This window comes from Rhinolophus hipposideros (assembly GCF_964194185.1).
Source record: "Rhinolophus hipposideros genome assembly, chromosome: 3".
NCBI lineage: Eukaryota > Metazoa > Chordata > Mammalia > Chiroptera > Rhinolophidae > Rhinolophus > Rhinolophus hipposideros.
The window spans coordinates 77,342,321-77,364,735 of NC_138049.1; the positions used below are offsets into that span (position 1 = coordinate 77,342,321).

General features: G+C 35.8%; 1 protein-coding gene across 6 annotated transcripts in view; it reads right to left on the reverse strand.

The window, feature by feature from the left end:
* Window positions 1-8,409: 8,409 nt before the first annotated feature.
* Window positions 8,410-22,415, reverse strand: part of ADGRB3 (adhesion G protein-coupled receptor B3) — a 679,308-nt gene continuing 665,302 nt past the window's right edge. For 4 of the 6 annotated variants that reach the window (XM_081037440.1, XM_081037439.1, XM_081037435.1 and 1 more), the window contains 2 exons: window positions 14,643-14,747; window positions 8,410-9,217 (listed from right to left, as the gene is read on the reverse strand). In XM_081037440.1, coding sequence (XP_080893566.1) covers window positions 9,029-9,217; window positions 14,643-14,747 — 294 coding nt within the window. In that variant the 3' untranslated portion in view covers window positions 8,410-9,028. Of the gene's footprint in view, window positions 9,218-9,247; window positions 9,354-13,539; window positions 13,608-14,642; window positions 14,748-22,415 lie in introns of those variants that run through there. The other 2 variants (XM_081037437.1, XM_081037438.1) reach the window with 2 other exon arrangements.

Consider the following 22,415-nt stretch of genomic DNA (forward strand, 5'->3'; position numbering starts at 1 on the left):
TGTCACCTTGGATTATGTTTTTCAGCCAGTTTATCCTAGAAGGTTCACTGGAAAATTAAATCACTTAAAAGGTAGATGTTCCATGAATACTGAATTTAAAAAAGAACAGTTTAATGAAAATGACATGGTTTAGTAACCTGATGAAAATATGCTCTAAGTTACTTATCATTTTGATGTTCTACAGTGTAGACTTTGGGATCTTAGTTTCTCATGTAACCTTATGTTGAACCAAATCCAAATTTATGTTCTGAGCAGTTTTTGGTGGTGGTTCTCAGCACTCATCCATGTGGAGGGAGAGTGGTCTTCTGGATACCCATGTTTCTCTGCATGATTCTGCAGATCTACCTTGAATTCATCCCAAATATTTGCTAGGGAGTTTCACCTTGAACTTGTTGTGGTAAAAACCTATTCAGTTTGCAGCAGAATAATTGGGAGCTTAGACTTTGGGTCTAAACTGTTAGAATAAATCCTGTCTCTGCCATTTAGTGCCTTGTGGGATACTGAAGTTAGGGATTTCAGTTTCTTTTTCTGTAAAATGGAAATAATAGAACTTACTTTATAGGTTTACTTTGAGGATTAAATGAATATTTGTACATAAAGTTTCATAAGCACTCAGAAAGAGCTTAAAATTATTACCAAAAGCTCTGTTTTGAAAAATCATACTCATGGGTGATTTCTTGAACTAGAATATATTTTTTCCTTTTTTTGTTTTTTTTTGTATTCAACCAGATCATGGGAGAGCTTTGTACTTGTAGCACAATGTTTTGACTATGAAAAACTGTTCTTGGTGATTGTACTGGATGTTAAGTATTTGCTTGTACTAGTCAAAATTCTCCAAATAAACAGAACCAGTAGTGTGTGAGTGTGTGTGTGTGTGTGTGTGTGTGTGTGTGTGTTGTGATATATACCAGGGGTGCCAAAAAATGTATACAAGTGGACATTTTGGTCAACATTGCTCAAACAGTAGTTTGCTGTAATTACATGTCTGGACGCTGATGGCAACCACTTTGAACACCTCTTGTAATTGCAGAAGTCAAACGTGACTTGTATTCATCTTTTGTTATCGGTATATATTAATATTGTTTTTTCTTTTCTTAAAATGTGTATACATTTTTGGTCATATATATGTGTGTGTGTGTGTTTGTGTGTGTACACACACATATGTATATGTATACACATACATATATATGTATACATATATGTGTGCGTATATATATATATATATATATACATATGTGTATATATAAATTTATGGAATTGATTTATTTTAAGGAATTGATTCACATGATTGTGGGGCTGGTGAGTCTGAAATCTGTAGACACGCAGGCAGCTGGAGACCCAGGGAAGAGTTGTTGCAGCTCTAGTCAAGGTAATCTGGAAGAAGAGTTTCCTGTTCTTTGGGGCACCTCAGTCTTTTTCTCTTAAGGTGTTTAATGGATTTTATGAGGCCCATTTACATTATGGAGGCTAATCTGCTTTACTCAAAGTCTTACTGATTTAAGTGTTAATCTCATCTGAAAAAAGACTTTCACAGTGACAAATCACAATATTTAAGGAAATATCTAGATAGTGTGGTCTAGTCAAGTTGAGACAGAAATTAACCATCACTTTACTCTTCAAGATGGGACATAAGAATTATCTCTGGAAAGCTCAGGAAATTTATAAGGAGGCTGTTGATAAAGAATTCACCATGTAATGCAACATGAGGTCTCACGGAGAGGCATTTCTCGGTCTTTTGCTTCTACAGAGGAAATGTTGGATTTTATCTGAGGGACACTATGAACTCCATAACTAATTGTAATTTCTGTATTTGCATAAGTTGCTAGGAAGCTCAGAGGCATCACTGGCGCCCGCTCAAGAGGAGTATAGGACCTTGAGGCATACCTTTTAGGTGCTCGGCCTCTGTGTCACCTTGATTGTCCTTCCTCATTTATTTATATATCAGTGCCTTTTCTAAGTGTTCCCATAGCATACTCTTTTTTCTTTTCTATGTAAATCCATCAAATTGTTTTAATTCTCTTTGTTGGCCTGTGTGTCCACAGAGATACTAAATCCTTTGAAAACAGGGACCATAGTTTTGTTGTTGTTGTTATTAACTGTTAAATCACCTCCTAACACAATATCTAAAGTGCAATTGGTTCTAAATATTGGTTGAATAAATGTATTAATGTATACATTTTTATAAACCACCTCAAATTCATTTCAGAATAAAGCATAGCATAAGTATTACGTAAAATTATTTTGCAGTCTATACATAAAATACTCTGAATTTTAGAAATGCAATTCTAGATTGTGAGTGAGACAAAGAGAGAGATACTAGATAAGGCTAGGCATTCATCTGAAAAGTTGACCCAAACTCCAAGTTCATTAAACAGAACAGGAATTGAAATGCTGACCTTCACTTCTAATCTTTGTGACTCTTCTTATTGGTTGAACATTGCTTAGTGAAAGTGAGCTGAGCCCTCTCCCCGGAGTTTCGTGGTTTTGGTAAGGAGGAAGGTGTACTCAAACACTCATCAAGAGGCTTTAGGTCTTTATCATAGGTGGTTGCTACCAGAAGAATCATTTTCACAATGAATTGTTTGTCTTCATATAAGAGTAAGAAATGCTAGCTGTTTTTGGCTGGGTATTTTGAGGTGACTATATTCTAGTGCATTCAGCTCAGGGATGAATCTCATCAAGTGAGCTGGTTTTCAGGTGTTAAACTGTGACTTTACCTATGACCAAGAATGCCGGCATATTTTCCAAAGCTTGACTGAACTTGTAGTTTTCTTCTTGACTCCATGCCTCGATCTCCCTTTTCTTAGAGCATTTACTTTAGAAACACTTGTAAATTCTTTATCTGCCTCTTTGAGATATAAATCATTTTGAAAAGCTTTTTGCCAGTTTTATGTCTTTCTCAAGGACCTGAGCCATGTAGTCACCAGTTTTGAAATGTAATCATTATGGAAGTTAAAATTAGTGTACCTGTCTTTTCATTTCTGTGGGAGGGGAGAAGCCTAACTTCAGCAGGCACCTTGCTCGAAGTGTAAAGCTACCTTCTATCATAAAGATATGAGAAAGTTTACATTTCTTTGGGGTACAGCTAAATAACAAACACAGATGGCCTATAAGCCCCACCCTCCACCCCTAATCCCAGCTTATAAAAAATGTTCCAGTCATTGTTTGAGCAGAGTGAGTTTAGACTGAGTCTCGCCTCTCTTCCATATTGCAATAGCTTAACTAGTTTTACTTACCTGTGGAATTTTGCCCAGTATAGTTTTTGTTTTGATACCTGGTTGCCAGGTCTGTAGACACTGACTCATATTAATGACATTAGAAACACTGATTTTTTTATAAGTCAAAGGCCATTTCATATATATATATATATATATATATATATATATATATATATGGCCATTCATATAAAAAAACATGATTTTTTTTATAAGTCAAAGGCCATTTCATATATATATATATGAAAGGTAAATGTTTCTGAACCAGAATCTCAATACCAGCAAATTGTATACTATTAAGGTACAACCAGGAGTCCAAACCAAGAGAAGATTGGTAAGCTCAGAATTAAAGAAAATCAGATGTTCTTGTCCAGCAAATAATATTTACCACTTTCATTTTAGAATTATTTTTGCTTGAAGATCCATGGCTATGGCCTTATGGCAGGAAATGCTTTCTCTTCATCACTGCTGGCTGAACAATTACCATTTTTGAAAACTTCCTCTCATTTCAATGGCCTTAGTTTCTTCCCCAGTGACAATGTTCAACTTTACATGAGCCCTGTGACCTTGGAAAAGAGCGGTGGTCAAGGACTCCCACCACCTTTGTGATCCAGGAAATGACTTCCTGCAGAGTACCTCCTTCCTGATATTACTTAGATGAGACTCTCGGATGAAACTTCTGTTTACTCGTGACAAAGTCAGATATAAATCCCCCAAATTCCTATTCTTTGCCTCAGAAGTTACTGGCTGTTTGTCCCCACTAAGCAATCTGGACAAAATACTTGCTAACTTAACTTGACAAAACTTGAGTTAGGTGTCTTGTTTTCCCCTAAGCTCCTGAACTTTGGCTCACCCTTGAGTTTAAACAAGTATTGAGAGATTACTTAACCATCTCACCCAGAATTGGCTGGCCACAAAGAAAGACATTTCCTATTCAACTACTGATTACACCATCTCTTTATTCTACTTTCCTACATCCAGTCTTTCTAGTCTTATTAACTCTTCCCTGTAAAAGAAAAGCCCTTTCTACTTGATATCTGAGATGCTTATAAATTTTGCAGTTGAAGTGTTCTCCCTATTACAATAGTCTTTTCAAATAAAATCTCTCCTTATCTAGATCTGAATTTGATTTTTCACACCTGAAAATAGTTGCCATTTTCATTGGTTGCCAAAGTCTCTTCTATCTCTACATTCTATGGTCTGGGTTCTTAAATATGTTTTCTGCTGTATTACCCCATTTCCAAATTTAACTACAGAAGCATCTCAGGGGGCAAGATGATTTTGTCATGATGGAAAATTTTATGTAGATTGACATGCTAGAGACACATTTGTTTCATATTCTGTGATGAAATACTACAAATTTGTAGAATGTAATTAATTGATTTTGATAGATAACTCTGGAAAACTAAAATGAATAAAGTTTTTCTAAGATGCTGAGAATGATTCAAAATTTACAAACTAAATTTTCTGAAGCAGCCATTTATTGACTGCAATTTTTTTTTTAAATTGAGGCTGTATGTTTTTACAGTGTCTGAAGCCATTCTGAAATTCAGGTTGGCTTCCCTCTTCCATCTTCTATTGCATATGTTCAAGTAATCACCAAATTAGTGAAATATTAACTACATTTAAGAGGACTTGAAAAGTAAAATTGGTGCAAATAGAAGCATACAACGGATTATAGATCAAGTCTATTTAAGATCACCAGTTATTTTGGAAGGCAGCTATGCTCACCATTTTCCTACCAACGCTACACTCATCTGGTATTTTGAATTAGCTATGCTTTTCTGCTACAATCAGCTACTGGCCTCACTACCCCCATGATAGTTGATGCATGTTTTCAGTTTTATGCCCCTACTACTTGACTGAAAAACATCTCCATAAAACTTGTTATTGTTTGATACGGGGACTTAATTATCTAGAAGGAACAGATAGACGTACCATAGTATTGTGGGAATGGCCCCAGAGTAGAAGTCAGAAAACCTGGGCTCTAATATTGAATCTGTCATTCATTTATGGTGAACTTAGGTCACTTAACCTCTTCTGAGCTTCCGTTTATTTTTTGTGATTTTCAAAATGTTCATTTACCTATTTTTATTCTCATGCACCCTGCTTCCCTCCCCTTTGGCAACCATCAGCGTGGTCTCTGTATCAATCGGTCTGTTTCTGTTTTGTTTATTCATTTATTTTGCTTTATAGATTCCACATATAAGTGAAATCATACGGTGTTTGTCTTTCTGTCTGACTTATTTCACTTAGCATAATATCCTCTCGGTGCAGTTATATGGTCGCAAATGGCAAGGTTTCATTTCTTTTTTATGGCTGATTAATAGTCCTGTGTGTGTGTGTGTGTTCAGCGTATCTTCTTTATGCATTCATCTATTGATGGCCATCTAAGTGGCTATTACTAGTAACGCTGCAGTGAACAAAGGGGTGCATATATCTTTTTAAATTAGTGTTTTTGTTTTCTTTGGAAAAATACCTAGAAGTAAATTGCTAGGTCAGATGACAGCTCTATTCTTAATTTTTTGAGGAATCTCCATACTGTTTTCCACCACCGTGGCTGCATTAATTTACATTCCCACCAAAAGTGTATGAGGGTTCCCTTTTCTCCACATCCTCTCCAGCAGTTGTGACTTGTTTACATTTTGATAACAGCCATCTGACAGGAGGGAGGTGATATCTCACTGTGGTTTGGATTTGCTTTGCCCTGATGATTAGGGATGTTGAGCATCTTTTCATATGTGAGTTGGCCATCTGTATGCCGAGTCTCCATTTCTTTAGGATAATTAATTCCTGCATTGTATGGACAAAAGGACAATATAGGGTAATAAGAGCTTACTAATATTTAAATAAAATTTTTATTACTCATTTTGCATATGCATTTTATATCTTTAATAGATTGTGAGCTACCTAAAACAGAAGTCCTACAGTCCCCTAACATATAAGTAAACACATAATAGTTCCATAAACAATTTTCAATGTGTGACTTGATATGAGTATAAGAAGTACTAAAAATAAATTCCACAAATAATTCAACAAACATTTATTGTGGGAACATTATTGTGCTAGGTCCCTTAAAAGATACAAAAATGGATCAGACATGAATCCTGCCCTCCAGGCACTTACAGTCCACCAGAGGATATCGGAAATGTGTGTAAATAACGAGATAGAAGATTTTAAAAGTCCTAAGAGAGGTACAGAGCAGTGCCTTAAGAGTTCACAGGAGAAATTATTTCTACCTTGGAAAATTATATAAAACTTCGTGAAGATGAAATAATGAGGCGTATCTTAAAGCATAAATACAATTTGGATGTGGAGGAAGGGGAAAAACTTCCAGTCCAAGGGCACAAAGTTCCTGGCAGGTCATAGTGCAGTAGGCTCCGAGGAAACTGCCCTGGATTGTCTATGGGGACAGCTGCCATCCAGCTTTGGTAGAGTATATGTGTATAAGTGCAGTGGAAACTTAGTGCATTAGAAGAGCGCCTCCTTAAAATTATGATTCTTCATAATTGTTTACCTTTATATGTTTTTCGTAGAGCTTAAAAAATAAAAAGTACTACTACAACTTGGCATCCTTCTTAGAGTAACCAAAAAATATATCCTAACATTTTTTAAGTATACACTGTCTGGTTAGCTTTCATATATTAACCTAATATTGAATTACTAGAACTAGAGAAAAATAGAAGTGAAAAAAAATGTGTGATTTTGTTTTATGGCCGTGAATATTACAGTTTTATAAGAAATATTAGTCTAATATATTGAATTTGTTTTTTAAACATACACATATTTATGGTTTCAAACATGCTTATTGGGGATTTTTGTCACCAAGAGTTTACAGTTTGGAGTGAAGAACTGCATCCAAGGTTTTCATTCACTCTACATGTTACTGAGATGGAGCTGAGCATCATGAAATTATACATGTGTATTTGTATGTATATACACACACGTACACATGTGTAGTACAAATACATATACAATATATAGATCTATAGATAGATGATTGATAAAAAGATGGTGAGATAGAGAAATTTATGAAATATTGTAACACTAGAAAGTCATCTGGTAAATTTAATAAGCATTTAATATTACAATTACCATGAAGTTTATTTTATTGAAAAATCAGTCCTTAGTTATGTTATACTCTTTTTGCATAATGATGTTCCTTTCATTTTTAAAATCTGATTAAAAATATACTTTTAACATGTTTACATTGAGAACATTATAATTATCTGACAGGAATTCAGCCTGAGCTGGGCGGTTGTTAAGGCTCTAGCTTAGGGGTGCACTTGAGTGTTGAAGCACCTTTTTCTCTGCCTCATGGCCTGCAGGGTGGGGAGCAAGATCCTGGGTAGCAGGAGCCAGCTCACTTGAGTTTCTGACAGACCACAGAAGACCATGCAGCTTACGTTTAACAACAAATGAAATAAACATTCCAGGAATTTTGAAGACCCCAATCTCCTCTCCATTCCCTTTACTTCCCTCAGATTAAAAATCAATCTCATCATCCATGGAAAGGACAGATGAGAAAATTGCTGAAATCCTTCCATGGCATTTCACTTAATGCAGCTCTGAGGGAGTGGGTGACATCACTGGTGTGGCTTTGATACGAGAGAGGACACTAGGGACTGTTTGGCAGTCAGCTCACCTCACACTTCCCACTTTTCAAACCCGAGAGAAAGCAACTACCAAATAACACCCACTCTTCTTTTCCCTCTGCTTGAGAATATACAGATTTCTTAAAACCCTGAATAAGTTTTTTTTTTTTTTTGTATTTTATGAAGAACTGTAGTACAAGTAGTTTCTTTTGTGAAACATGCAGTGAACTTCATTACTTATAATAAACATTTTCCCTGTATTATGTTTTGTATGGGAACTTACTGTTTTCTACTAGTTGTCTTTTTGCCACAAGATAGAAAAAAAAAAACAAACACATAATATTTACGTAAGAGTATGATGGCAGCAGGTTTCTGACAAGCCCCATTTACATGGTACATTGTTCCAAATGGTGTTTGAGTAGAAAATACAGAAGCACTATACAAACCTAGTATTACATTTGAGAAATCATTAGCCTCAAAGGAGTAATAACGGTATGCTATTAAAACCATGAATACATTTTCAGTATCTGTATTGGAAAAAAAGTTATAAATATGTAAATTTCCGTTCAACAAATCTAAAATAAAATGCACTAAAAAACTGATATGTAGACAAAAGTTTATTTACACCATACAACATTTTAAATATTTTATACACAGCTGCAGCAGAGAAAGCTACTCAGAGCTTTCTAGAGAAAACTGCAATAATAAAGATGTGAAATATATTATTCATATAAAAGTGAGATTATTACTTTATTGCATTTAAAGCAATGAAGAATGTAGCTCAACAAACATTCATTTAATGACAAAAACTTTGCTTTTATATTATAAAGTAAAAAGTGTAGTAATGGCCAAACAGACTGTTATAAACTTTAAAAACTGCATAAATATATACATTGTGCTTCATGGTGAAGTTTTTTGAAAACTAAACCATATGAAGCGGTTACAACATGAATCGTTGCTTGAGGTTTATCTATAAAGATTACCTTACAAATCCATTCCACGGGTACTTACAACACAGGATGGTCAGAACTGTACACCTGGTCCTCTCTCCACTAGACTGACTAGGGAGAAGTTACCACACGCAAACACCACTGACATTTGACATGGGAAGGTCCTGACATAGGATAGTCACGCTGTCCAGATAGAAATGTCAGGCTTCTCGAGTCTTAAGTGTCAGAGCAATAAATTTTGTCTCCATCTCAGTCCACTTTGATTTTGTTAAACTTCTGTTTGAAAGTCGCCCTCTTGCACGTCCAGAGGCAAATTCAGACACTTCTCCCACTCCGCTGGCCTCAGTTCCAAAGCATCCTTTGCCTCTGTGTCTAAGACATTGATGGTGGTGTAATGTTGGTATTCACTGGGATTTTTGAAAGTGTCCCATGGATTCTTGTTTGGTGCTGGGTTTTCCTGTTCAGAAGAGAGTGGAAGAGAGTCATTTATTTGATGACTAGGATTGACTGGTGTTGAAGTTTCCAGGAAGAGAGCGTGTTTGTAACTTTAATCCATTTGATAGGATGCAGGGATGATTTGAAATTGTGGCCAGCTGCAGGAAATGATTTTGATTTCAGTTTTCTTGCATTGAACAAACTGATGAACACCTTCTTTAAGTTATCCTAACATTTTCTAGCAATCAAAAGAAGTAAAAATATTACGAAGGCAAAGCGGATGTTTTGTTTTGGGCATCTTGTGAAATGTTAGTATAGCTGTATGTTCAGATAGGAAGGCGCAAGTATAGCTGTATGTTCAGATAGGAAGGCGCACTAAATTACCATAAAAATTAAATGTAGAAAATTTAGGTATTTGCCAGAATCTTTGGCCAAGATTTTTGTTTATCCCTGGTCAGGACATGTAATGGGTGGGGCATGTTCTATAATAAAAAGTTACTCAAACTGGCCATATTTCATAAAGCTAAATTTTTTAGTTTAGTTTTCCTCAAAAAATTATCCTTTTTAGAATATTAAAACACTGCTGTGTTCTTTTTATGTAATCTATTCTTTTTTTTATACTGTGCCTTCCCCACAAATTTCTATATATTTGTGTGGTGCACTAATTTTGTGAACATCATTCTTCCCTCCAAAGAGCACAGCTTTTTGAAAATGTATCCAGCAATATCATGGTTTTTAAGAAAAAAGTCAATCAGCCACGATTCCTTCATATGTTTCACAGTATACACCCTCTTATCACCTCAGATTTAAAATTTGCCTCATTATGACTTGACCCAGACCTTCCATGTTGTAGGTGCTCAATAAGTGAACAAGAGACATCATTTGAGGTTTCTATAGCCTGATATTTTGCTAAGATTTAGCAGTGAACGTGCTTTATTTTAAATAAGTGTTGTTTAAAGATTTCTATAAAATGAGGGAATTTCAAGGGGATAGACTAAGCTGAGTAACATCAAAGATCGAGAAGGAAATCATGACTGAACGCTCCTTAGAAAAAAATAAACCAAAACAACTGTAGTTGTTGAATGTATCGTTTACCCCTCCCTCAATCCCAAATTCTGGCCTTTAACTAACTATAACCAGTTGGGGGGAGGAACATAAAACAGGTACTTGAATTATTATCTACTCAGTATAATAAAAATCACTCAATATTCCACTCAGTATATTAAAAATCATTTTCAAGTATGGATAAGCAAAAGGGACAAATCTATAGAAATATTCATAACTAGAAATTAAATTGCTAAAATTCTCAATATATTAGATGGTGTTAGCACTTATTAGCCTTAATCATGAGGACATACAAGAAAAAACAAAGCTAATAGTAAAGATTTAACGAAAAGTTCACCTTTAGGACATGTGCAGGGGATTCATTCTGATTTAGTATAATATCCTAAAATCACATGAACTCTATTAGTGTTGTAACTCTCCCCTTCTTTTTCCCTCCTTCCTTTCCTCTCTTCAACCAATATTTATCAGCTGCTCTGTGCTGGGCATCATATAAGGCACTACAGAGAATAAGGTGACAAATCCAATATGGAAAAGTAGTATGGTCCACTGGGGAGCATAAGATTTAAAGGCTGTTACATGCAGGTCCAAATTCTAGTCGTTCCATTTCATATGAATAGAACCTTGAGCAATTTACTCAATTTCTCTGAACCGCAACTTCAATATTTGTAAAACAGAGATATGCTTTTTTAGTATTGTAGGTCAAATGAGTTGGCAAATTGTGCAGATTATTACCCACTTGTGGGTGGGGCTGCAAAAATTAAAAAAGTGGAGGGACCTAGCATAACGCCTGGCATTTAGTAAATGCTTGCTGTGTAGTAATCACAGTCATTATGAAAGTGTTTATACTAAATAGAGGTATAAATATATGGATAAATCTATGTCTATGATCCAGGAAATGTACTGTGGGGCTCCAGAGGAGGGTAGAGATATGGCTTCTTTTTGTGGAGAGCACATAACCTTACTGAGAATAGTGATATTAGGGCTGGCATAGGATGGGCTTGGTCATGAAGGCATACGCATGGTCGGAGGTCAGGTGGCTGAATAAGCATGCATACTAAGAAGTAGAAATGCAGACAGCATGGAGGTGGGACAACTCTGAGAACACTGACCAATTTATTTTATTCGACATAACAACAAAACAGCAGAAAAAAACATGCAGAGGTGAATTAAAAGCCAGATTATGAGGGGTATGGCATGCCAGGCTACAAAATTTGGAATTTATTTTGTAGGCAATGGGGAATAGTTGAATGTTTGGAGGAACTACGGTGACCTGAAATATTAATCATTAACTAAAATGTTCACTGGTGTGCATTGTGCTGAATCAAGCCAGAGGGGATTATTTACCCATCTTAGATAAGGGCTGTGTCTACAGGAGCTTTCTGAGAATCCTTAGTTTGACAGCAAGTTCAATTAGTTCAATCCTAAAAGGATTCCTTATATGTAAAGTGTTAGGTCATTTGCTTTGAAAATAGGGGTTCCATTATGTTTGGAGTAGGTGTGATTTTCCTTTTATATTTTGATGATCAAGCACCATGGATCCATAAACTAAAAAGGCTGATTTTAAACTCTGTCAGAATATCTAGATTCTAATTTCAAAGAGTATTATTGCCCGTGCATGACTAAATTTCTGAGAGGTTCTATTAGTGGGTGATGAATTAGTAAGGCTGGCTTCCTTGTTCATCTCCTCTGGCATCCCGCGGCACTCCCAGCTGAACTGTGGTTCTCACTCTCCTTCACAAATGTGTGTACACTCTTTAGGTGAGAGGCCGCGTGCTGCTTTAGTGGTGCTTAACTACTACACCCAGCAATCAGAGTGGGACAAGGTCTGCAGGGAGTAAGGAGGGCTAGCTGTCAGGGGATGGTGCCCACAAGCTCCTGACCTTCCCATAGGGTTGGGTGTGACAAGAGGGTATAACAACACCTTTACTCTGTAGTGTGATTATATGTCCTGCCTGAAGGCAGGGAAATGGACTAAATGGTCTTTGGTTTGCTTTTGAGTCCCCAAATTCTACATAATTAACATCATGTGCAGTGCTAGGCAGATGTTATGAGAGTAACCAAAAAAAGGGAAGACTTTATTGAGATTTTTATTTTGAAAATGTCTTTCTCTACCCAATCATGCAATTTTTCTGTAGCAGTATGCCACTATGAATTATATGACTGAATTAAGGATAACGGACTCACTTGTATGTTCATTATGAATGAAAACTGAATAAGAAACTTTTTTTCTGTTCTCAGATATTTAGGACAATAGTCAAGTCACAATGACAACTCTCCCCTCCCTATTCCTAACCTCCCAAGTAGTAAATATTTACAAATTTTTTTTTCTAGAAAGGACATGCTGCTACAGAAATGTGGGGTAATAAGTAGGCTATTTTGGTTGTCAGGAAACAGATAAAAATATTTGTGCCATTAATGATTTAATCGCCAGACCATACAACAAGGGGAAATTACAATCATATCATAGCAGTCGGCCAGCTGTATCTGTTGCATAACCTTTTCAGATTTGTAAACATAATCCTTCCCTTTTATTATAAACAAATATGGTTTCTCCAGTTTATTTCAATGTTAGCTTTTGATATTCCAAAATGAGTAGCTAAGGTGTTTAGGTCTAATCTCAATGGTGCGATTCTCAGTTGCCTGCTAACAATTGACAGCTTAATATTTGGGGATGCAGATAAGGACCCCTCACTACATATAAATGTCTTCTACATGCCTAGCATTGTGTTGGTGGTCACATATAATGCATGAGTCCTGCTGTGAGGAGGAAGAGATTGATATACACACAAAGTATTTACAGACCAACTAAGAGCTATAAGTGTATACCGTGGTTCCCCCAAAATGAGACCTAGCCAGACAATCAGCTCTAATGCGTCTTTTGGAGCAAAAATTAATATAAGATCCAGTCTTATTTTACTATAATATAAGACCCGGTTTTATATAAGATCTTTCGAATTTTTGCTTCAAAAGATGCATTAGAGCTGATTGTCTGGTTAGGTCTTATTTTGGGGGGAAACACGGTAGTATTTCTTATAATCTTCATTTAACAAACGCAGATTTAACTATCATAGACACACATTAAATCAAGTGCAGCCATTGACTGATAACTCATCATAACCAGCACTGTACTAGTACTGAGAGGAACACAAGGAAAATATAAAGATACATAAATTTTTACTCTTGATAAGATAATGTCACTAATCAGGAAGCCAGGACTAAGACTCATAACGGATATATAGAAAAATTACGAGAGTTAGAGGGTGATTAAATACTATGTACCTTATAGCGATATTGTGTGTGTGTCTCAGAATCCCGATGTTGAGAGGAGGAGGAGGTTCATCCAAGGACTGCAAAGGCAGGAGGCAAATAAAAAGCACCATATTGGGAGTAAAGAAGTGGTGTCAGGTGTCTGTCCCTGCTCTTTCTCTTAGAGCTCAATCTCAGCTTCTTACCCTCTCAAGTGCCCCACTCACTTTGGACTGTGTTGTGAGGTATGAAGGAAGCACATATTAATTACTGTTTTCTATGCTCAATTTAGGAGAAAACTGAACTTTAGAAACCTGAGTTGGGAATCGAGTTGTGTAACTTGCTCAAGAACAGACAGTTCTTGGTTGAGCTTTCTACTCGTATACTGATTTCTAGACTTCTGGTCGGGTGCTTTCACAAATAATTATGCAGCTTTCTTTGGAGCTGTGACTGTGCCATGCACCCAGTAACTGCAAAATGTTATTTTATTTGATGAAGTCATATGCTAGGATTGTGGTAGTTTGAATGAATGAGAAGAGAACGGACAACCAACTATCAAAGCCCCGTAGTATTAATGTGAATCTCCTGGAGACATAACCTACCACTCTGGTTTCAGGTAATAATTCATTATATATATAATTGTGTGTGTGTGTGTGTGTGTGTGTGTATATATATATATATATATATATATATATATATATATATATATATAATTATATAATGAAGTGTGTGTATATACATATACATACACATACATAATTACATTTTATAATCTTAAAATGCCAGGCATTCAAAGAAAATGGGAATATTTAGTTATTCATTTGGATATTTGAATTAACATTTAATTCTGATGATAAAAGAGCCAGGTGAAGCCAACATATTTTTGATATATAACTAATTCCAACTAAAGCTTATAAATGAAACCATCTAAAGTATGAATAAAAATGCTTAAAGATTCTGTCATTCCTAATTTACCTCTTAGCACATACCAAAGTACATTTTGGGGGTCACATTTTTTTCTACTGACATACTCTTGTGTTCCCAAGACAATAAGGAGCTCTGGAGGGGAGAGCTAATAGCTTACATGATACATCATTAATGTCTCTTTAGGCACTGATGAAACAAAGCATACTCACCATACTGCTTGTATTTGGTATATCCCGAAATCTGTCCAAAGTTTGAAATTTCTGATTTAGTTCCTGAAATAGTTCCATGTGCCTCTTCCTTGTATGCATGACCTTCTGCAAGAGAGAATAGGATGGCTCTTATTTCTAATTTGATTTATGCGTTAAAAAAGAAATTTAATATGTTTGCCTTACTAATAAGGGAAATCAAGTTTGGCAGGAACCAGGCGGTCCCAAAAGATGCCACAAATGCAAATGAGTTGCACCAAATCCTTTATTTATAGTCAGCACTTCTTGAACATAAAGAATTGGCTTTTTCCTCTACTTACAAGATCACCAAAAAATAGTTTTCTCTTATGGGTGCATTAAAAATGTAGCCGTCATTCCTGTGTAAGATTTTCATCATTAAGAGTTAAAATTGTCTTACAGAAATTGTTACAATATAAAAAAAAAGTTTAAAATTTTGGATTTTAAAGCACCCGAGTCTCTCAATGTTTGGTATGGGAAATATTACTTTTTAATGTTTTATTTCTATAAACACTAAAATTCTAGTTGACTGTACTAAAGGGGGAGCAAAATCCCAGGCCCTGCCATTTAAGGCTGACTCAAAGCTCTAAAGTGTCTGAAATGTATGTAAGATCTAAAATCTTGTACTTTCCATGTGAATACTGATTGAGCTTTGCAGAAAGAAAATATGACCCATAGGTTTCATATATTTGTTCACAAGATGGTACAGAATCTTAACAATTAGGAGTCATAGCATAAATTGTGTGGTTGGTGAGCTTCTAAAATCGCAGACACAAATATATTAATACTCTTTTCCCTGGGTGCTGTCATTTCTCCCAACTTTATCATAACTCAACAAATGGAGTCATAAATAAAAATGACCTTAGACTAAGTAACATGGGCTGAATCTTTTCATATTAAAGAGAATTTAAAAGAGCACAAACAAAGAGGAGTATGGTAATAAATCCCCTGTATTTACAAGTGTTATTTAAAAGGAGAAAAATACCTTTTCTCAATTTTAAATTTTACAAGTTAAAAAGAAGTTAAAAATACAGTGTTTCATTTAAAAAGAAGTTAAAAATACAGTGTTTCATTGATTCTCCAAGATTGAGCCTTCGTATTTGTGTAAGATTTTATAATATTTTAATGTATGTGCTTCATAACGTACTATGTGGATGGCATAGGTATATTATATTCATGTCTAAGCTAGAATTTGTGCATTTGGTATATTGTTTTAATTACCAAATATTTTCAAAACTAAGGATTTGTTTTGAAAAAGATATGTATCGTTGGGGGAACTTCTACAATGCCCAATTTTCTTCTAAAATATACTTGTGGAGAACACTAGCTTTCAGGAAAAAAAAAAAAGGCAAAAGAGAAATGCAAATTGAATCTTCACCATATTTTAAAATGCCTTATTCTCTTTTATGTCAACTTTAATTTCTTATATTTAATGGATCTTTCAGTAATACTTTCTTTAGCTAATTTCTTCTATTTTCATTAGCCTACTTTTACATGAGAGAATTCTACATGAGAGAATTCTGCCATTTTAAGTCTTGCTACAACCAGGTTATTTTCATCTTTGCTCCTCTTAGCTCTAGGAATTGGCTGTTGATGAATCAGGCGGTTAAGGATGAGAACATGGCAACATTACTCATGATGGGGACATGAAGCATAGAGAGCAATTATAGAACGATTAACTTCCCATCAGTTTTGGGGAGAGTACAGGAAACAGATTTGCAGGATTTACAGGGAAACACCAGGCAAACATAATTTGACTAGTGAAGGCTGATAGAGATTTACGAGAGGAAGGATTTGTATAAACAACTCAATGGAGGGATTGTGAGGACTACAAAACTGGCAAACAGTACATTCTATCCTTAGGGAGGCACATATTCCCATGCAGTACCAGGGCCTAAGATAACGAATAAAATATGGATTTGTGTTTTTAAAAAACTATAGTTAGAATATGGACTCTAGTATCTTTCATGATAGTGAATCTTATTATATAGTTATTTTCTGCTAGGGTGCAGTAGGAGTGATATCACACTAGTGACATTTCTCTAAAGACATTTCACTCTGTCAGTTAATACATATTCATGAGAACCACATATTGTGCTAGATGTGAAGTAATAATGGTGTGCAAAATCTCGTAGAGTTCCTTTCCTCTCATACCTTGAGGTATAATGGAGGACAGAGGAATTAATTACATAACTCAAAAACATGTTAAATTAGAACTGTGATAAGGAAAACACATGGTGGTGTTATAACAGTGATAGAGGGACTGGCTGTTTTTTTTTTTCAGATTTTTACTGATGTTTACCTTTTTCTTTCTTTTGGGACTTAAATATCCTGTGTCCCAAAGAAATTGACTTCTGTGGAAAAACTCAAATTAGAACTCAGTTTTATAAAACCTTATAAAGATAAAACTATAATTCATATGGATTTTCTATTTAAATATATTCTAATTGGATATATATATATATATATATATATATATATATATACACACACACACACATATATATACATACATACATATATAATTCAGGTTCTTTTAGTTAAATTCCTGTCACATGTTACAGGTACTTTTTGTAATAAAGATAAAGGCTTGGTAATGCTCCCTTCCACTCAGAATAATATCACTCACATTTTTTGAAGCTGTGTATGAACCCCCATCCTGAGAGGACCAGCAACCTAACTGCACAAAAATATTGCCTCATGAATAGTTTATTCCATAGGATTCTCATGTGTCATTTTATCTTTGTAACTCAGGGGAGGCAGACTTTGCAGCGTTTTAATTATTGGTATTAGATAAAAAGTAAGTTGGGATGTGCTTTCATGGATGCCTTGAGCACTTAGCAGGCGATCTCCTAGATTAAATAAATCTTGACAGTGCTAGATCCGCACTAACTTGGATTTAGATCTCAGTTCTATCACTTCCAAGTTGTGTGGTCTGAGGCACAAAAATCCAATCACCTTCGACCCCCAGTTTCAGTAGTCAAAATAACCTTGTAGGGTTATTTTGAAGATTTAAATCATAAATCTTCAAAATATGATAAGATATAAATCACTTATCAGTGGAGTACACAGATAAGAGCCACTTAAGAAATGGTAGACATTATAATCTTTCTTAATCCTCAGGATGACTCTGGGAGGTAGTAGTCATTATCTTACTTCACTGATTAGGAGACTGAAGCTCAAGAGGCTAAGTGCAGCTCCCAGGCTCACACAGATGGTGAAAGCGCTGGTGGACACTCTGAATCCAAACTCAGTTCTCTTGGCATGGTGCTATATTAGATGTGTCCCAGACATTTAGGAAGCATCCTCTTTTAGACTATTCAAGTTTGTGATTATGCCTATTGACATGGAAAAGATGAAACAATCTAGGGTGGGTTAGGTGCCTTTTATAGTGAATCCATAAACTGTGGACAGTGATCATCTTGCAACTATCCCCTACTACTGCATTCATCTTTTGAAAGGCTGGTCTTCATATCTTTTGTCTGAACACATCCTAGGTAGTGACTTGGTATCCCTGACCCCTAGGACGGTGTTTAACATTCAGCAGGTGTTGGATAAATGTGGATGGGATAAATGAATGAGATGGCATAGGTACCTAGGCCAGGGAACATGCCTGCAACACAGAAGGCCATCAGCAATCTCACCTCCTATTCAAGAGGTCTTCCCACTGGAAGGTAGGCTCATTTTATTGGCCCCAGGGGGAACACTGCCTCCCCCTTCTGATCCCATTGTGGTCCTTTATTATCCATACTCGTGGCTTATAAAAGACCTGTCGGTAGGTTTGATACAAATAGTTTGGAGGTTTTCTTTTCCAAATTCAGAAATCTGTATCACAGAGTTGGGATTTCGTTAAGTCTGAATTACAGGTAAGATAGACATTACTAGATATGGGCTTTTAGCAACAGAGAAACTGTTAGAAAAAGTTGGAGAATCTTTTGACTAGAAACTTTAGATTATGGAGCCTGGAAATCGTGTGCTGATAAGAATTAAAAAGCACTTTGCCTGAATTACCTTTTTCAGTGTTAGGAGTTTGTACACCTATATTGCCTTTGTCCACATTTACTAATCTAAACCTGTGGTTGTTTCTTTTCTTTACTGCTTGCATATGAGCCTTCCAGCCAGGGTGGGCTGTGGAATACTATGGTGAAATGAATAGTCTGAAATGAATGCCCAAACTCATGTTAAGGAAGCAACACACACTGCAGAAATTATGTTTGATTCTTAAAACTGTGTTGTAGAAAGGGGATGTTTCATATACCTTTCCTTGGCTAGAGTCCCACTCTATCCATAAGACAGACCACATAGCCTCTTGAACTGCCTGACATTATGGTATCATTTATGTTTCAAATATGTTTCTATTTGGAGACATATAACACCCTGGGCTTAAAAACAAAACAAAAAACAAACAAACAAAAAAACGAGACAAAGGGTCTGAAAAAACTGAATAAGGAATATATATTTTTCTATTTATTTATCACTGTCGCTTAAAAGGATTCTTGGCTACAAATAATTTTGCAGCCATTTAAATTCCTAACATAGAAGAGATGGATGTAACATGGGACTGAATTGCTCAAACATTTTCTTCCCCAGTACGCCGATGGCTGGGGGTCGGGGACAAAGCAGGAAAGGGCCTATTATCAAGAAGACATTTCTTAGAAATTATATACTTTATATTTAGGAATTAATATAAATGAGATAATCTTTGTTATGATTTAGCTGTGTTCATAGTGATATAAAATTAATATAAAATAATATTTTATCTTACTTGGCTATGTTTCCCAAAACCTTCCAGTAAAATTTCAAGTCCCCACCAAGGTAGACCTTGATTATCCTGGATCTGTGCCATCTTGTGCCCTGGCCCTCCATCACCTCATCCCAGTTTGAGAAGCAAAAAGGGTTTGCTGGATGTGTAGGGCTCATTAGCAACTTCAAAGGTGTTTATGAGAGACTGGTTTTATATCACTATGAACACAACTAAACCATAACAAAGAAGATCACATTTATATTAATGGAACAATGTGACAAAGTTTATCCCCATATTTTTGGAAGAGAAGATACAAAATAAATATCTATATATTATCTATATGTAGATAATATCAAAATAAATATCTATATCTATATATTTTAACATGAAGTAGATAATAATGCCTGTTACAGTTGCAGAAAGGGTGTTTGTAATTCCATTCCTAAGAATTTCTTGAGCTTTGTCCTCCACAGAAACTGTAAACTACCTGCCTAATATTTCTGATAAAACATCACATTAGGCATCTTAATCCCTAAAATATTAAAATGCAGATCATCCTATCTAGATGTCTCTTTGATTTCCCTGGATCTGCTCATGGTACTAGTAGAAACTCAGACCTACAGAGTCATCTTTTTCTTGTTCCCCTCCACTTTTATCCTATGTTCAGTTAAGGATCAAACTCCATAGATTGTGACTCTGCAGTGTCGCCTCTTATCCCACCACTTCTAGAAGGTGGACTCTCATTACTTCTTCCCTGGACTCTTCACTTTCTAATTTGTATTTCTACCTCCACAGTCACCCTATCCAGATCTCTCCTCCTTATTACTGCCACATTCATTCTAGATTTGCCCAGATCCGAGCAAATCATTCCTCAGTAAAACACAGAAACAGAAATTTTGCCTCAGCAGTTCTCAGCAACAAATTAGGTAACAGTTCCTCCCTTAGAGTACAAGCTCTTCACGATAGGTGTCTAAATTACTTCCTCTATTCTTCCATAGACCCCATGTTTCAGTGACGTTTACTTGTTTTTGAGCATATCATACCTTAGCCAACCATCATGCCATTTCCTCCTCCTAGAATTTCTACCTGCCATTCACCTCTTTGAGTTACATGTGATGTGGATATCGGTGAAGTCCAACTGTAACCACAGAACCAGCTCAAAATGGTCCTATTCTATTTAATGAGATACTGAGTTACTTTTCAGAGTCAACAGACCAAAACCGTAAGTCAGGCTGCCAAAGTACGAGCAGAGAGAACTTTGACCTCTAGCTGCACCTGGAACCAAAGTCTCACCCTCACCTCGCTCTGCACCAAAGGGCCAGGACATAACCAGAACTTGAACACCAGAACCCATTTAAAACCAGAGTCCCTTGTCCATAAAAATCGAGTATTGACACCTCTTTACTGTAAAGGGTGGGCGTCTTGCAATTAAAACGTACCCCACCAACATTTCCTCATACCTGTTCCTCCCAGCCCCTTAAAAACCCTTAACCTAGTCCAGCAAGCAAGATGGATTTAAGGCACCATTAGCTCTCCCACCTTTTCTCTGTCGGTGCCTTCTTGATCAGTAAACCTTTCCTTACTCCAAACTCTGACATTTTGAGTTTTAGCCTTTAGAAGCCTCCAGCACGTGAACTTTGGTTTCAGTAACACAATATGATTATCTTAAGGTATTACTTCCATAGTTGCCCATTTTCTATACTGCTCTCTGCCTCAGTTTAGATAAAGTGTTTGATAACTTTTTGTTAAAGCAATTTTAACATTTTAATTTTTCATCATTCATTCAATAAAGTTATTGAATGTTTACTATATACCAGATTTCTGCTTGGAGCTGGGGATAAAAATCCAATAAGGAATGTGAGCATAGAAATATCACTGTAGTATTCTCTGTATACTTTCCAGGAAGCATGAATCAGTGTTCCACCATTTTATGACTAGTCAACACTTAGCTATATTTATTCCAGGAATGCATTGTTTTCTTGGAGGTGGCTATAAGCAGGGTTTAGCTACAGAGTTTTATGCATCTATGAGTTGAGAGAATATAATTATCATGTATAGACTTGGGAATGTATGAGGCCTGTAGGGGATATGCAGTCAGGAGTCCAGGAGGCAAAGTTTGTCAGAGGCAAAATGCCTAAACTGGCTTGTGGGGAGTAGGGGGGTATCAGGAAGCTTAACATAAATAAATTTAATTTCTGCAGCCTGAATTAAGGGGGAAGGTGACACCTTGGAATTTCCTTGAGGACCATCCACAAGTTATAGTTGCTTATATTAAAATTCATCAACATTTAAACCTGGCAATTTTCTGAATACAATTTCTGAGGTATCTGCCACAGAACTTTAGTTGCACATTGACTAAGCAGAGTAGTAATAAATGGTTTGTAAAGATGAAGCAATCTCTCAAAATTGTGTTCCCCCAATTTTGATGCCTATGGCAATCATGCAATTACTAGCAATTAAAGAGCTAAAGAAAATAACCAGGCTTGTTATGTTGCAACATTTCTCCGTTATCAGCAAATGTTTTGAAATACCATGGTTATATGTTGGAATACTAACCACAAGAAGAAGTATCAGTTTAAGGAATCTACCAGTTGCCATAGAAAATAGATGAAAAAAGTTTTCTAATGCTTCAGATGACACAATATGATTAGATTTCTTTTCAGTGCTTGAGATTACACAATGTTGGCTGGTCGCACTGAGGCTTAATTTTTGATCTAGGTTTTTACTACATTCTATCACTGATAATCTAGTGGGTTAATTCCCCACATCCTTGCCTTTGTATTGACCTAACAACTTACTGATTTCAAGACTAAATAAAACACAGTATAATCCTCTAATTTTGGCTACCTGAAAAATAGAAAAACAAACAAAAAAACCCACTAACATATCTGTCCCTTACAAGGCACTAGAGGACCTAACAATGAAGATTGCTGAAAATATTCTCTTTGAATTTATATTCTTGATACTTATGCCCTAAAAATTTAGGATATAATCAAATGTTTATCCCATGCCAG